General features: G+C 56.3%; 1 protein-coding gene across 1 annotated transcript; it reads right to left on the minus strand.

The window, feature by feature from the left end:
• Positions 1-9,892: 9,892 nt before the first annotated feature.
• On the minus strand, positions 9,893-14,489 carry RHO (rhodopsin; the record flags this gene model as incomplete). Its single annotated transcript, XM_084247024.1, has 5 exons — positions 13,971-14,489; positions 12,304-12,472; positions 11,081-11,246; positions 10,759-10,998; positions 9,893-10,003 (listed from the first exon to the last, which is right to left on the minus strand). Exons 1-5 carry the CDS (start codon positions 14,329-14,331, stop codon positions 9,893-9,895), a joined length of 1,047 nt encoding a protein of 348 aa, XP_084103150.1. The 5' UTR covers positions 14,332-14,489.
• Positions 14,490-16,901: the final 2,412 nt, after the last annotated feature.

Genomic DNA, 16,901 nt, shown 5'->3' on the forward strand with positions numbered 1-16,901 from the left:
TCAGAGCGCTTGTTTCCAAAAGCCCCAAGCGTTAGCCAAGTGCCACTGAGCGTGGCCATCGACGGCATCTCGCCAGGCCGCAGAGGTAGGGGGGCCTCCTGGACAACACTGCGCTCCATGGAAGACGCCACTCACGGAGGCCACATGTGAAATCATTTCCTGGACGCGGGGTTGCCGACGGGCAGCCCGGGCACAGGCGGTGGATCTGTGGGTGTGGGACGGGGGTGTGGGGAGCTGGGGCCGACAGCTCACGGTGCGGGTTTTCTTATCGGGGTGAGTGGAAGATTCCAAATCGGTACTGGAGATTCACATGCAACTGTGAATTTGCTAAAAGCCCTTGTGCACGTTAACCAGGGAAAGTGTACGCAATTATATCTCAGTAAGCTATTATTTAAAAAAGTTGCCAAGGAATAGGCGTGAGGAGGGGGAACGACAAGGACATTCGTCACTATGAGGCGTGTGAAAGTGATTTAAAGGGGAAAATTTTAAACACGGTGATTAAAAACATTGACTTCTCATCAATTTAAAAAAAAATGACTCAAATGGGCCTCCCTGGTGGCACAGGGGGTTGAGCGCTGTGCTGTGAAGCTGCCCGCAGCCTCTGCAGCGCCGGTTCAATCCCCGCCGGCTGGGGAGGGTCCCACATGGCGCGCAGACCTCTCCTGTCTCCCCGCTGCTCCCCTCAGCAGTGTACTTCGGTCCTTCTGCCCGCTCTGCTCCCCGCTCTGTCTCTGGTGAATCCTCTCCCCCTCCCGCGCATCTGGCCTGTACCCAGTTCTTGTATAAATAAATAAATCTTTTTAAAAAAATGACTCAAAAAAGGACTCAACTGGCTAAAACATTTTTAAAGTAGAAAAAAACCACCCCAAAATTCCAGTCTCAAGTTAGATTGGAAAGAGATCTAATCAGTGCAAAACCTGCTGCCTCGCGGCTGGGAAAGCCCATTACTTTGGAATAATCATCGGAGCCCCCCAGGGACCTCAGGAGTCTCTCCTCTGGGCCTGCCTCCCGACCTGGGTGATGGGGCTGGGGCCTGCGGAGGACTGAGCCCTCCCAGTGCAGAATCCCAGGGTCCCTGGTCCTGGGGTGACAGCTCAAATCTCTCCTGTCTCCCCAGGGCCACCCACGCCTCTTTCCTCAGCTCCTCACCCCAGGGACTCGGCACCTGCTGTGTGTGGGACTCTTGTCTCCTCCAACCTGCCCCCATTTGCGCTCTTCCAGGCTGTGCTCTCCCCCCACACCTACCCGGACACCCACACAAGAACCCAAGTGTCCTCCTGGGTCTCCCCTCCCTACAGACCTCTGTGTCCCCACTCTGGCCTCTCCTCTCTACCCCCAGGGCCCAGCTTCCTCCACACACATCCCACACCTCCAGGTTGGGCCTGAAGGCCAGTCTGGCTGGGCCCTGCTCTCTCTCACCACTGCTCCCCAAGTCTTTCCCCAGCCAGAGGAAAACAGAACTTCCCAAATGACCACCTCAGCACTCTCACCTCTGGGCCTTTGCCCAAGCCATGCCCAGAGCCTAGGGGCTTTCTCCCCCTTGGTCATCCAGGGAGCGCTCACCCTCCTTCTAGGCCCCAGCAGCACCAAGTCGGGCCCTGACTTCCTAAGTCAGCGGAGCAGCTCTGCCCTGTGCTCCTGCAAACACTCAAAACACTTCGGCTGGGCGAATCCTACCAATCCTTCAAGGGTCACCTCCTCCAGGAAGACTTCCCTCACTTCCCAGAGGGGTAACAGCCCTCTGGGTTCCCCCCATGACAGCACAAGCCACATTTTCAAATGCTTCTCTTAATGAGGCAGGCTGTGCATCAGCCTGCAAGCACCTTGAGAGAATGAGCTGGGTCTGTTTCCCTCAGTGGACCCCATGCTCAGAGAAGCCCCAAGGCATTGTTTGTGGATTGAAAATGTGGGTGCAAACAGCCCCGGATCAAATGCTTGTGGCGCCAGTCCCTCCAATTAGCTGCTCTGCAGTTGCAGCTGCTGCCAGCCCAGCCCCCACAGGTAATGGGCTCCAGCTGTCCACTCCCCCACCCTGGCTGGGGCCTTCAGCTCTCTGGTCCCGATACATTGGGCATCAGATATGCTGCCAAGTGGGCATGTGACCTCAACAGCTTCTAGGGTGGGTGCTGGGGCCAGGCTGGAGTGGAGGGACAGCAGGAGGAGGGAGGATTTGGGACCCACAGGGGCCCAGCTTGGGCTCACAACCCGCCCTTTGCTTACCTGGCTTTCCAGGTCCCGCTGACCCTGAGGAACACGCTGCAGAGGTTGAGGTCAGGGAGGAGGTGGTCTCGGAGGAGGAGGTAGAGGTGACGCTCCCGAGAGCCATGGGAGCCATCGCAGGAGCAGATGCAGCGACCGACCCCTCCCCAGGTGTGCGGCTGCCAGGCCTGCCTCTGACTTATATAACAGCGCCCGCCCCCACTCAATTAGCCCCCGACTGGCTTCCAGGCTCCGGTGCTGATGGGGCAGGAGGGCTGGGCTGGGCCACGCAGGCCTCCCCCGTGTGGCCACCCGCTCCTGTGTGGCCTCCGGTGAGTTGACGATGGCTGAATTGTTTACGCTCTGTGCCCTGCGCCCCCAGGGGCGGGAGGTGCTACTGTGGAGTGGGCACACCTGGTGTGGAGCTGGCCAGTGAAGCCCTCCAATCCCATCATCCCGGGGGCCACGCCTCTTCCCAGGCCCCTGCTGGCCTCACTTCTCAAGTAGCCGCAGCTGGAGGGCAACAAGTGGGTTTGCCTGGAGCAGACATCTTTAAGTCACGGGAGAGCACTTTTTAAATAAAATTGCTTAGCAAAAGTGCCACAAATAAGGAAAACGCCCACTGGGAAAATACGGGCAAAGAATATGAATAGGTAATTCAGCAGATAAGTCGATAAACACAGGAAAATATTCTCAACCTTCTTGGCATTCAGGGAAATTCAAATTAAAACAATGATAAGATACTATTTTCCCATCAATTGGCAAATTAAAGACAAAGTGTTGGCAAGGATGCAGGCTCTCGCTGCCTCTGCCAGGGGTGTACGCTGGGGTGCAGCCTGCTTTGGAGAGGTATTCCCTTGGGCCAGCAGCTTCTCTGTCCTAGAAGTGCATTAGTTGGAAAAGAAATAACTGCTGCATTATTTGGGAAAGAAAAAAAAGTAGAACTAACTTCCAAGTGAATCACCCAGGGCCTGGCTAAATGATTCCCTTACTGTCTCTGTGGCCATTTAAAAATGATGAGGTGGTTGAAAACAAGGATGAGGCGCTATTCACACCCAGTAGAACACCCATCAATAGTGGGTATCCGGGATGGGAAGAAAGGCATGGCCTCTGGGAGAGAAAGTCAGAAGCCACTTTAGAAAGCAAGTCAGCAACGTCTAATACAACTGAAGATGGATTTGTGCCACCCCCCCACCCCCTCCTCCACTCCGGGCATAAAGCTGAAACAGACACAATATAAGGGATCCTCACTCCATCCTTAGCAGGAACGCAAAACAATCTGAGTGCCCAGTAAGGGGAGATCATGTGGTTTAGCCACACAGTGGCATAGTATACAGCAGTGAAAAAGAATGAGCCAGAATATATCTGAGTGTGTCCCACTTTGGAGAAAACGTGTGTGAAGGCCCAGAATAAGGTCTGAGGAGATTCGAGGTAAGAGCAGTGGAGGAAGTGGGTTTTAAGGTTGGAAACAGACCTGCATGTTTCTCCGTGTAGTCTCTTTTTAGTTGGAAATGTTTTCCAGGGAACTCGCCTGTGCCAGAAGTCTGGACTGAAGGAGGCTTGGCTACCAGAATATTCTAAGTGAGACCAGCGATCACACCCCTTCCATGCTCCCCATTACCCTGGGGCAAGGGCACCTCCTTGTCTCTGAAACCCCACAATTCAACCATGCTGAGGCTCTTGGGCTGGGCTAAGGGCTGGGCATTCCTCTTCGTGTTTCCCGTGTGTGTTAGAGGGATGCAAAAATGACCGGCTATTTCACCCCTGCCCGTGCCCGTGCCCATTTGCAGTCTAACTTTGCAGTTCCTTCCACACGCCTTAGCCCTGAATTGGCCTTGTGACTTGATTTGCCCAATGGGTATGGTGGAGATGTGATATGCCAGCCCCATCGCCGTGTGAACAAGCCCGGACCCATCTGCTGGGCACAGAGAGGCCCATGGCTGGGTTACCCTGTCACCCAGACCAGCCCGCCCTCCCGTGGGTGCTTGGGCGAGCCCAGCGGAGAACCACCAGCAGGCCCACAGGGTGGAGAGCGGCAGTACACAGAGCACTGTTTGAAGCTGTGAGGTTTGGGGGATTTGCCAGGCAGCAGAAGCTAATTGATACACTCGCCTACCTTTACCCCATCTACCTTCTCTGGCCTGTTTCCAACTCCTCTTTTGACCTCGGTGTAGATGTCACTTCCTGGGCCCCCTAGAAGTTGGGGGCCCCCTGTAGGGTAAATGGTTTTCAGGCTTTCTGCCTTCCACCATTAGGATTGCTCTGCCTGATGGGGCACCTGCAGTTGTTACATTGTTGTAAGCTGTGTTGTTGTGGCTTGAGGCTGGGTATTGAGATACTCACCAGGAGAAGCAGAGGCAGAGAAGAGGCAGGAGAGAGAAGGGGAGAAAGAAGACCAGGGTGAAGACTTGCGGGGGGCCTGAGCCCCCTCCTCCCGGTATCCCTGCCTGCTGTGTAGCTGGTTGCTGCTCTACATGTAAAAGCTCAATAAAAGCCTGAGAAAGCCACCGAGGGCTCCAGGACGCTCCTTCACCCATCTGGTCTGCTTGAATCATAGATATCCTGCTCTGTGCCTTCCTGCCGCTACACCCCCTTTCTGGACTTGCCCTCTGGGGGCCTCCTGCACCTCAGTTACAGCTTTGCCTCACCTGTCTGCAGCAGCCCTTGAGCCCTCGAGGCTGGGAGAGGGCTGGGCTGGTGGTTTGCCCAGTGCCCAGCAGTTGCTCAGCACCCACTGCTGTAGAGGTGCAGCCCCCAAGCCCAGCTTGGCAGAGTTGGGGAGACCTGAAAACCGTCTGCAGGAACTTGGACTTGAGCAGGAGACGAGAGGAGGCAAGAGGCACGGAGAAGCTGGCGCCAATGGGCCGCAGTCTTGATCACATTTGTGGGGCATTTCCAAGAACTGAGAAATAGAGAAAGACTCAGCGATACAAACATTCCCATGAGCTTCATCTGAAACCCTACTCCTGGGCAGTGCCAGGATAGAGCTTTGCATTTGGAGGAAAGAAGTTCTAAAATGCTCCACGTGATCTAAAAATTCCTCTAGAGGATTGCCTTTTCACAGGGAAATAATTGTGAGCAGCAGCCTGCAGCGGAGAGGGCTGCTCCATGCGCTTGGCGACTCTCACCCAGGCCTGCGTGGAATCTTTTGTACCACCTGGAGCCCTGGATGGGCCCTCCCGTGGGAGCTCCCGTGTAGTTCTGAAGATCTCAGTTGGGAACTTTTGGAAAGAGTTACAGGGTGTCTTTTTCGTGTGCCTCCAGCCCTCATGGCTCTGGGACACCTGGCCCAGTTGGGAACTTTTGGAAAGAGTTACAGGGTGTCTTTTTCGTGTGCCTCCAGCCCCCATGGCTCTGGGACACCTGGCCTGCTTTTCCCCGACTGTAGGTCAATCCATGCACAAGCGCAGTGGACAAATAGTTAACAGCTGCCGTGTTCAAGCGCCATGTAAATATTTTATAGTCACTTTTATTTATACATGAAGAAGCTGAAGTTCAGAGAAGACCTGCACTTAGATCTTCCAAGTTCAGACCCTGGGCTGCCACCTGGAAGCCCTCAGTGTTAGTTAAGAAACCAGCTATAACTCCAAAATGATAGTGGCATAAGCAAGAAGCCATGAGAACATTTTCTTATGAAATTCTTCATGTACAAGTGGAGCAGGGCTGCAAGGCAGCATGGGAGTCCCGGAGTCCTTCCCTCTCGGTGCTTGGCTGTTCTGGGTTTACAGATACTACCTCGTGATCTCAGATGCTGCTGCAGCTCCAGTCATCGTGACGACATTCCAGCCATCAGGAAAAAAGGGGAGAGCAAGTGGAGGACACTGCCATTCTCTGAAGTGTACAGGCCAGAGGCTGCACATATCACTTCTGACGACACCCGGTTGACCAGTCCTGAGGTCACGCCACTGTGGGCGCAAGAGAAACTGGGGGAGGCGGTATTTGCTGGGCACCTAGCTAGAAACTTGGGGTATTTTTCACTAAAAGAAAGGGAATGAATATTTGGGGGCAGTTAGCACTGGTTGCCCCCTCCCCTGGCAGTCCCCCATTACACTGATCTCTTTACATGTCCACTGCCCGCCACTGGGCTGCTCCTTGCTCTTGGTCTCAGATTCACTGGACGTGCACTGTGCGTTGCATCGCTTACATCAGTAACCTCGTGTGTCACTTTAGCCATTTCTACCTAGTAGGATGTCTCCCCTTGAAAGTTGAGGGGCTGAGATCTTGAGGTTCAAGGACTCTACCCGAGGTCATACAGCTGGCAGGGCACTGTGGTCTCGCCCTCTCAGAGTGCGTGTCTGCCTGGGGCCAGGGGAGCAGGCGGCTGTCCGCCAGCAATGTGCAGTCTGGAGCCTGCTGACTCACTCCTTCCTCCCGGAGGCAAGGTCGGGGTGAGCAGGCCATGTGACCCCAAGGCTGGCCGGGTCAGAGCCCTTCTGAGTCCACAGCATGTCCTGGCCTGGCTTCCTTAGACTGCGTCGAGCGGAGATGTGGTGGTAAATAGCAAGCACTCCATAAATCTGTCAGCTCTCTGGAGTCTGGAGATGAGGGTGGCACCCCTCCCCAGCCTAAGCGGGCAGCACTCTGCAGGTGCCCTGTCAATGGCTGTCAATCCGTTGTCAATCAAGAAGGTAAAGAGAGTTTCCTCGCTACCAGGAAAAACCAGAGTTTTCCAGTTGGGGAGTGAATTTTTACTCTGGCTGCGAGATCAACACAAGCATACAGCTCCTTAGAATAAGTGGGCTGGGGTGGGGGAGAGGGGTTGCCTGCCAGGCAGGGTAGCTGAAATGCCACCGTCCCTCCCACTGCCTAGCCCAACACAGTGTCTGAAATGAAGGCGAGGTCATGGGGCCAACCATGGGGATATTCTTGTGTCCCAGGTGCAGGAGGGAGGGAGGCCGGCTCAGCTGGATGCAGACCTCTGGCTTAAGTGGGGTCAACTGTCTTGGACTGCAAGGGTGAGCATGTGACCCAGGCCTGAGCAACCAGAGGCTAACTCTCCTCCCAGCTGGCACTAGGCTTAAGGGCCATCTGCAGACCCAGGTCTGGCCAGTGAGAGTCCTACCTGGGACCTTTGCTGGGATGGGTGGGAAGGAGAAGCCAGCTTTCGGCAAGACTGGCTGAGCCTTGAACTGCTGGAGACCATTTCTGCCACCTCTTAGGAACAGTTGGCTTGTGCAAGAAGCCAGCACCAGGGAACATGAGGTCAGAGGGGAGGCGCAGAAACCTGACAGCACCCCCTGAGCACCTGCAACTGGATGTGCCTCAAGCCTGGGACTTTTCATTCACAGGAGCCAGCAACTTCTCTCTTATGCTTCAGCCCAACTGAGTCGAATATCCTATCGGTTGCAGCAAGGAATCCTAGCCGACATTACTTAGGGAGACAAGGCAGAAAGGGGAACAATAAAGATGCTAGTTACCACATGCCCCACTCCTCTGGACTCAAGGACACTGAGGACCTTGCTGTCCTCTCCCCCACCTTGGAGGATGTGGGTAACCCTTGGGAGCCATACCTCCATCCTGTTACCCTAACAGATGGGATGCATGGTAAGGCCAGCTCTGAGCTGAGGCCCAAGTAACGCCAGGCCTCTCATCTGCTGTGTGCCAGGAAGTAGGCTATGCTCTCATCTGATCCCCTCAAAGCTGGTTTAAGTTTCCCTTTTGCAGACCAGGAGGCTCATGGAGACTTGCTTGCAGCTTCACAGCACACCTGGGTCTCTGACTCCAAAGTTGGGGTTTCCCCCATTTCCAGATCTTCTCCCTGTACCCCACTCCCTCATTGGTCCATGCTGGTTGCCCAAACAGATCCCAGGGTCAGTGGATGCTGCCCAGTTTCAATTCACCCTGCAGATGAAGAGCTTGAGAGCAACGAACCCACCGTTAACACCAGGTGTAGAAGCTGAGCTTTTAATGCCCCAGTTTGTCTTGGTCTCCAGGCAGAGCTGGGGAGTTAGAGCTTCCAGCTTTGGTGGTGTGAGGATGGGGTGACTGAGGTGGCTCAATCCTGATGCTCCAGACTCCCAGTAGGTTTTGCAGTAAGGCTGCCCCAGGACAGAGAATGGCCTGGAGCCGCTGAACGGACTCATTCATCAAGGGAGCTAGAATCTGGGACCAGGGAAGACCCCAGGGCGGTGAGCCCAGCTGACTTTCCCACTTTTTGTTTCTAAGCTCTTCGTGACCAAGGTGACATGAAGTCGAGCTCTTCATTAAAGGTGGGCAGGAGTGCAGGTGGTTTCCAGAAGCTGAGAGAAAGGCCTCTCTCTCAACAGGCTGCGCTGGACGGGGAGGCTCTGGACCTGGGTTCAGGCCAGAGGTGAGACCTGGGGCCTTCGTTTCCTCAGGTCTGATGGTACATTCAGCACCCCTGGATTATCTCTCCCTGCAGCCTGCCCCCGAGTCCTGGTCGGGCCTTGATACCTACCTGGCTAACAATCTTGATACCTACTTGGCTAACATTTAACAATCTGCTGAGGCTGGATGCTCAAGACCTTGCCCAGTCTCAAAGTGCCCTCTATCAAGAAGATGTGATCAAGCAAATATATATTAATATGTAAAGAGACATATATGATGATCATTTATCAATCATACAAATGTCAGATCATCATGTTGTTTACCTAGAATATAATGTTGTATGTCAATTATAGTTCAATTAAAAATTATACAATTATACAATTATAATGTTGTATGTCAATTATAGTTCAATTAAAAAAATCACCCCATGGAGGCCTCCCTGATGGCCTAGGGTTAAAGTCTCAGTATTACCACTGCAAAGGCACTCCATGGTGGCATGAGTTCGATCCCCGGCCAGGGAGCTACCCACATGGCGCAGCAGACCTCTCCTGTCTCACTTTCTGCTCCCCTTAGCAGTGTGTTTCAGTAGATCTGCCTGTTCTGCTCCCCACTCGGTCTCTGGTGAATCCTCTCACCCCCTGCACCTCTGGCCTATACCCAGTTCTTCCACACAAAATAAATAAAAATCTTACAATAAAATAATATTTCTTTAAAAAGAAATCACCCAAACAGAAGAAAGGAGCTGATCATTATAATTAATGAATTGATATTATTTGTACTGTCAACTACAGTCTGTATAGCTCCTTACCGTTTACAAAGTGCTTAAACATACATCCACACGCACATCACATATCCCCTCTCTCTCCCCCTCTCTCCCCTCACACACACATTTGGTCGTCACAGCAGCTATGCTCAGAGGGCTGGTGATGTGGGGTTTCCATGTTACAGGGAAGAAAGTGCGACCCAGGGAGAAAAACAACCTCTCAATGCCATCAGCCAAGGATGAACTGCCGCTGCTAAGGTTGTTGGGAACCCAGATGAGCTCTCCCTCTCCAGTCATCCCTTCATTTGTTCCTCCATTCGTTCCTTCCTTCATCCATCTAGCATGTATTAAGCACCTACTGTGTACCCCACGCTGGGCTTTTCCAGAGGGTGAGCGTGGTCACGCTCCTGAGAGGTGAGTTAGAGAGGAGGGGTATGGATCCCACCAGCCCCGGGGAACTCAGGGTCCCAGACCAGGCCATCCCTGCTGAGTGGGGAGCATTTTCCTCTCATTAATTTTTTGTTTTGAACTCAGAAATCCTGTGCAACCTGGTTCTGTCAGGCTCCTGGAGGAGCCGCTGTCCCTGGGGGTGGGCGTGCGGGAGGGAGACTCCTGCAGTGGCAGCAGAGTCCCGGGCAGGGCTTAGGCTGGCGCCACCTGGCTGGTCTCTGTCTTGGACACGGTGGTGGAGGCCTCGTCATCCCCCAGCGGGTTCTTGCCACAGCAGAGGGTGGTGAGCATGCAGTTCCGGAACTGGAAGATAAGGGTGAGAGTCAGGGTGGGTGTCCCCCAAAGTGTGTGCTTGTAGCAAACTGGTGCTCGCAGCCGCCACTCCCCTCTCAGCTCTGGCCCCCTGGAGGACACTTGCTAAGCGTTTGTGACTCCATGCCAGAGCTGCCAGGGCCCAAACCCAAGGGGAACGATGTCACTGAAGGCATTCCACGGTGCCATCTGGGTGCCCAGAGCGATCTGTAAATTATCTCACTTAATCGAGGACTGTGCGGTTCTCCCCTTTCTGTGCAGGAAGAAACTGAACTCAGAGAAGTGACTTGCCCAAGGTCACATGGCTAGAAAAGAACAGTGTTGGGATCTGAGCCAGGATATCCAGCTCCAGGGACTGTGTTTTAACAGTTGGATGATGGACTCTGCAGAGAAACCGCTGTTCCACCCTAGAGGACTGCTTCACCCCCTTATCCCTCGGAACACGACATTGTAGCTCCTTGTTAAGCTTTGTATGGCTTGGGACTTCGATCATCTGACTTGTAAAACAGGCCTCCAGAACCATCTGGACCGGTGAGTCTCATATTGAACTAGCAGCTGAGTCAGCTGAAGAGCTTGTTAGAAATGCAGATTCCCGCGCCTGCCCTGAACTTCTGATTAGGTGGCCCCAGAATCTGCATTTCTCTTGGATACTCTGATCCTCTCATGGACACCAAGTCCCCTGCCCCATTTTGCAAGCAGCCCCTACAGCCTGGGGTCTCGGCCCCTCTCGCCCTATCAGCAGGCACCTGCTTGTTCATCATGATATAGATGACAGGGTTGTAGATGGAGGCAGACTTGGCAAAGAATGCCGGCAGGGTCATGAAGATGGGGCCGAAGTTGGAGCCCTGGTGCATGAAGATGTAGAACGCCACGCTGGCGTAGGGCAGCCAGCAGATCAGGAAGGCGATGACCATGATGATGACCATGCGCGTGACCTCCTTCTCAGCCTTCTGGGTGGTGGCTGACTCCTGCTGCTGGGCAGCCGCCTGCAAGGACACAAGGCCCGTGTCCAGACTGGGCCCGCAGGGCGGGAGCTGGGCTCAACCCAACCGTGCACGGGGGCTGTACCTCTTTGACTGTGAAGACCAGCTGCCCGTAGCAGAAGAAGATGACCACCATGGGGATGGTGAAGTGGACCACGAACATGTAGATGACGAAGGATGCGTTGTTGACCTCTGGCTTGAGTGTGTAGTAGTCGATCCCGCACGAGCACTGCAGGCCTTCCGGGATGTACCTGGGATGGGGCAGGGGTGGAGCAGGAGGGGCAGTGAGTCCCACCGCCACTACCATGGAGGGCCTCGTCCTGGGCCTCACTTTCCCTCTCTTGTCTGCCTGGCTATGTGGCGTGAGCAGCAACCCAGCCAGAGCACTTGGAGGAAACAGTGCTTTCACGCTCTGCCTGGCGCCCGCGTGGCCCAGCCTCACCTCCTGGGCACACCAGTGACCCGGCCTGCACAGAAGCACTGCTTACCTGCCCCCTGTCGCCTAAGGCCCTCAGGCTCTGCGGCAGAGGTGGGGAGGGGAGAGGGGACAAGCTCCCCAGCAGTTTGTACAAACTGGGGTCTTACGAACAACATGGTAAGAGTATTTTCTGGGCCACAGAGGGGCACTCAGAGTAACAAAAGGATCTTCATGTGGTTTCTAGTAACAAGGGCCCCCCGGGCATGTGGTTAGGATGCTTCCGTGTCTTCACTGGACCAACCTCAAAAAACCAGGGTGTCTGTGACGGGGCCGGGAAGGAGGCCAGGAATTAAGCCGGGGACAAAATCTTGATGCCAGGAAGACAGGGAAGGAGAGGGGGAGAGACAGGGATTCCCTGGAAGCAGAGGGACAGGAGGCCCTGGGGACCCACGGTGTCACCAGTCCAGTTTCCCAATCGACTGTCTCCCGTCAAAGCTCCTGTCAGCCCTGGAGACACGGCCTGACGGCCGGACAGTTGCCAGGGCTGCGGTGTTGCCACCAGCTCTCGGAGGGCCCTGCTTCCCCAGGCGCTCCGAGGGTTAGAGGGCGCTGGACCAAAGAGGATTGGAATCTGGTCTTGGCTTAGTTGAGGATTAGGGGTACAGCCAAGGTGAAGGGTTGGGGCGCCCTGGAGTCTCTTTGACATGGGGGCTGCTCAGGAGCTGGGAGCAGCCCCCATAGCGACATTAGTGTCTGGTCCCCTCTTCCCTTGCCCTAAGCCCCTCCCCTGGGAGAGTTGCCAGGTGGGCATTTGGGGCAGCGGGTGTATGAGCTGGAGTCCGGCTGGGCGCCCTGTGAAGACCCTTCCCGTCTAAGCCCAGTGCCATTACCTGGACCAGCCGACGAGGGGGGGTGTGGCGCAGGCCAGTGCCATGACCCAGGTGAAGGCGACGCCCATGATGGCGTGGTTCTCCCCGAAGCGGAAGTTGCTCATGGGCTTACACACCACCATGTACCGCTCGACAGCCAGGACTACCAAGGACCACAGGGCAATTTCACCTGCAAGGCAGGCGCAGTCCGTCAACAGGCCACCTGCCTGGTCCCACTGTGTGAGGAGGGGGCGCCCCCGCTCGATGGAGAGAGGCCAGTGGGCAGGCGACCTGGGGCAGCTCTGAGTGGGGCCAAGAGGATGGAGAAGCTTGGACGCGCAAAGTGGAGGACGGGGCGCCGGGCGGGAAGTTTCGCTCAGTCCCAGCCCTGCTCCTGAGGGACTGGCGGTCGTCTGTGGGGGCTTGTAGCCTGGGCGCCCCGGAGGGCATTTTTACAGAAGAAGGCGTCCTTTATGGGGCAACAGTCAGAGTTCCTAGTGAAAGTCATGGCAGAGGCTGGGATCCTGGCCTCTCCAGGACAGAGGCCTGTCCCCTCTGGGAAATGAAACTGCTGGGCCCCTGGGCCCTTCTTCTGGGGACCAGGTGGCAGGCTGGGGTTCTGCTTAGAGGAGAGGGAGGAAAAGCAATGGAATTCAGACATCTGTCCTGGTCAGAGAATGTACTGACCAAACCGGGACGTTTCCGAGGCTGGCAGGGAACATTGGTAGTTATTTAGGGAACATAGTCATAGAGGGGACCAGGCCTGCAGTGCAGGGTCAGCCTGTGTGTGACCCCATTCATACCTGCCTCTGACCTGAGACGCTGAAGGGGACAACACCGTCAGCGGCCAGGGCATGCCCAGAATGGAGCCAAGGCCACATCTGATGCGCGAGGAGACAAGAGGCGGAGCTGTCCGTGCGGCTGGGCTGGGCTCTCCCCCTCGTGTGGCTTTGTCAGCAGGATCTGAGAGGCCCTGTGCCCCAGATCTAAGCTGGGAGGCCCCTGCTCTGGTCACTGCCCTGCCACGTCCCTGAACGAGTCTTCCCCTCTCCATGCTTCAGTTGTCCCATCTGCTAAGTGGGAGCTGTCATTTCTGCAGCGCCATTATTAGCTTCCCAGTCAAAGGGAATACCGGGCGCAGCTTTCAAAGCAGCTCTCATGCCTCCCGCTGACGGGGTCTCTTAGAAGGGAAGAACCCCTCACACTGAGCTTTCGGTCCTGGCAGAGGCTGGAGGCGCACTAGGAAGGATGTCAGGGAGATGCTGGCGGAGGGATGGAGCCCATCGCCAGCACAGGCCGCTCCGAGTGGGCACAGGGTCCCCTGTTGACCAGCTTTCTCCCCAGCCCCTGGCGAGAGTCCGACCCAGCATAGCTGCTGCCCAGAGAGTACATGGCCCGAGTGGGCTCGAAGCTCAGCTGGGGCCCCGCCACCATGTGACCTCAGCAAGGCCCAGTTTCCTCGCTGTGAAGCAAGACAAGGACACCACCCTAAGGAGACAGAGTGCTCGCTTCCTCCCCCCTCACGCGGCAAACCAGCTCACGGTCACCGGGGTGTCTGTTGATTGAGTACCGCTTGGACAAGGCCACCGACCACAGAGGGAGGAGGCTGCTCGATCTGCAGCTGAACCACACCGTACCCTGCCTCCCCGGCTCCCGGGGCCCCTGGGCCCTCGGGCCCTGGCTCCTACCTCCCAGGGTGGCAAAGAAGCCCTCCAGGTTACACCCCGTGGGCCCGAAGACGAAGTATCCGTGCAGAGAGGTGTAGAGGGTGGTGGTGAAGCCGCCGAAGACCATGAAGAGGTCGGCGAAGGCCAGGTTGAGCAGGATGTAGTTGAGAGGCGTGCGCAGCTTCTTGTGCTGGACTGTGACGTAGAGCGTGAGGAAGTTGATGGGGAAGCCGAGCACGATCAGCAGGAACATGTAGGCAGCCAGCATGGAGAAGTGCCAGGGCTCAGCCAGGTAGTACTGCGGGTACTCGAAGGGGCTGCGCACCACGCCCGACTTGTTGGAGAAGGGCACGTAGAAGTTCTCGCCCTCTGTCCCGTTCATGGCTGCGGCCCCGCGGGCGGCTCAGACCCAAGAATGCCGCTGAGGCCGGAGTGCGGCCTCCCAGGCTCTGGCTGGACGACTCCTAGGTCTGACCACCCCCAGACCCTTATAAAGTGACCTGCCTTCCCTAAGCTCCTGTCTGAATCAGCACCTGGGAGATTGGGGTGTTATTAATCAGAGTAATCCCCATTGCTGCAACTGGGGGCCTAATTGGCTTCCAAGAGGGCCAAGGTGACTCCACGCAGAAGTCTGAGGTCAGGAAGGAGAGGTGCTGGAGACTCTGGGAAAAGGCAGGAAGCTGCCCCCCAAGTCTTCTGTTCTCCAGAAATCACCCCATCTCAGCCCGGTGCCCTGGGCCCGGCACTGGTCCCGTGCACCCCTCTGCTTACGATGCGCAGGTTTTGTCCTTCTCCCACGAGACTGCGAGCTCCCAGGGGGCAGAGAGGCCGGTCAGTGTCTCAGCCTCTCACTCAGCCCCTTGCCTATTCCTCCCCCTCAAGTCACTGCCGGCCACAGGGGCCGAGGGCTCCAAGCAGGGTGGGTGGTGGTGGCGGGAGTGTGATCAGAACTGGTTCCAGAAAGACATCCCAGAGTCTGGGTGGGGGACAGTAGGGGGATATAGGGTGAGAGCCCGGTCTAGAGGTGGCCTCTTGGCTGAGGCTCCTGCTCTGAGGGCCAGGCTGGCACGGGTAGAGTGTCACCACTGGCAAGCAGGCAATAGGCCAGGAAGAGATGCAGCCGCCACCATGGAAGGTGCTTGGGGCTTCAGGAACCTGGCGGAGGGGGGTGGGGAGGGCTGGAGATGGGGGCGCCCGGTTGAATGAGGCTGAGCCAGAGCCAGGTCCACATGAGGGCTGACCAGGGCTCTTTCTGGGACACCTAATCCCCCTCTCCCTTACTTCCTCCTTCCAAGAACATGGGAACGGCGTGGGGGGCTGGAGACAACGGGCCAGGGCCAAGCTTGCCCCAACCCCTCCCAAGGGGCGCTCCTTTCGGCAGGACCCCAGTGTCCTCCCAGCCAAGTGGGCGTCTCCAGAACCCAGCGGGGCCTTCCTTGCTGGAGATGGGAGGGGTCCTCGGCCACGTCAGACAAGAGACTGAGACGAGCCTAGTGTCGGGGCGCAGGGGACAGGGAGACGGAGCCCCGGAGGACCGGCCTGTCCAGGTCGGGCGGTGGAAGTTCGTGCTCGTATCCAAGGCTGAGTCTTGGCTCAACAATATTTGTCACATGGAAAACAAGGGTGGAGAGCCACATGCGGGCACCCCGCAGGCCACCGCGGACGAACCGTGACGACGGAGGACAGTGCTTGGCTCCCGGCTGGCGCTCAGGGAGCCGAGGGGATGGCGTCTCAGACTCAGGCCCCAGGGCACAGCCCCCACTCACCCAGCGCCTGGCTCGCACACCCTCGTGTTTCTGTCACTCCCCGAGAGAAGGCGCTGGAGGCTCGGGCCGGCCCCTCCCCCGCCTCTAGCCACAGACCATCTGATCTGTCACTGTGATTGACGCCTGTTGGGGGGCTGGGGCTGTTTTCTGTCTCCCCTCTTTTTCCCAGCCATATGCAAATGATGGCAGTTCAAGTAATGCGCTAATGGAAATCCTAACACATTAATAAATGTTTAGCGGGAGAGGGAGCATGCATGATCGTCAGTAATTAGACACTCAACGGAGGAGTTCTGTTGGCACAACTGTCTGGCTTCCCTTTCTTTATTTTCTTCCATCATCCCCAAAGAGAGATGTGGAGGGAGGCGGGAAGGGGGCAGGCCTGGGGGGCCGGGGCAACTTGGTACTCACCTCGCGCGGCCTCTCTAGCGCGCCCCTCCAGCAAGGCCTCTGAGCTTCCTCTCTGCTCCGGGGACATTTGTCCGGCTCTGCCCACCTCACAGAGAAGCTGTTAGTATCCTATCTACTCCGAGGGACGTTTCCAGCACGTTCCCGACAGCCCAGTTCCCTTCCTCCTGCTGCCGGGCAGGGCACGAAGTGCATGCTTCCTCCCGGCAGGGACAGGGGAGACGGACAGATCTTGGCCTCCCCACCCGGGGCCCTGGCACCGTGTCCCCGCCCCCACTCCTGGCTGGAAACTGGAAATCATAACCCTTCGTCACAGGGATGGTGTGAGAATCGAGACAACATATGAAACGTGGCTGGCACAGAAAAGGTCCCCAATAAATGTCAGTGCTCCCTCCCCAGCTTCCCATCTGCTGCCCACCACGCCCTCGAGCTGCGGAATTAGACTCTGCGGGTGCTGAAAGGGGGACCTCACCTTAACGGAACCTCAAACATCTCAGGAGTTGGGGCTCAGAGGGAAAACCACAGGTTGGGTTTGGGCCTCTTGAGGGGACAGGGGAAGGTGGGAGGGGGACGTTCCCTGCTGGTTCTAGAGAGCCACCCTCTTTGGAATCAGGTCTCTTATTTTCTTGTCAAGAAGGAGTCCTGCTAAGTCCAAATAAATAAATAAGTAAACACCTGTCCCCCTGCCCGCTCCCATATTGCCATTTCATTAGATTAAATGTTAAGAGCACACAAATGTAATGCTCTTCAGATCAAATTAGAAACAGGTGTATTTTTGCAT

The sequence above is a fragment of the Talpa europaea genome, assembly GCF_964194135.1.
Source record: "Talpa europaea genome assembly, chromosome: 11".
Classification (NCBI taxonomy): Eukaryota; Metazoa; Chordata; class Mammalia; order Eulipotyphla; family Talpidae; genus Talpa; species Talpa europaea.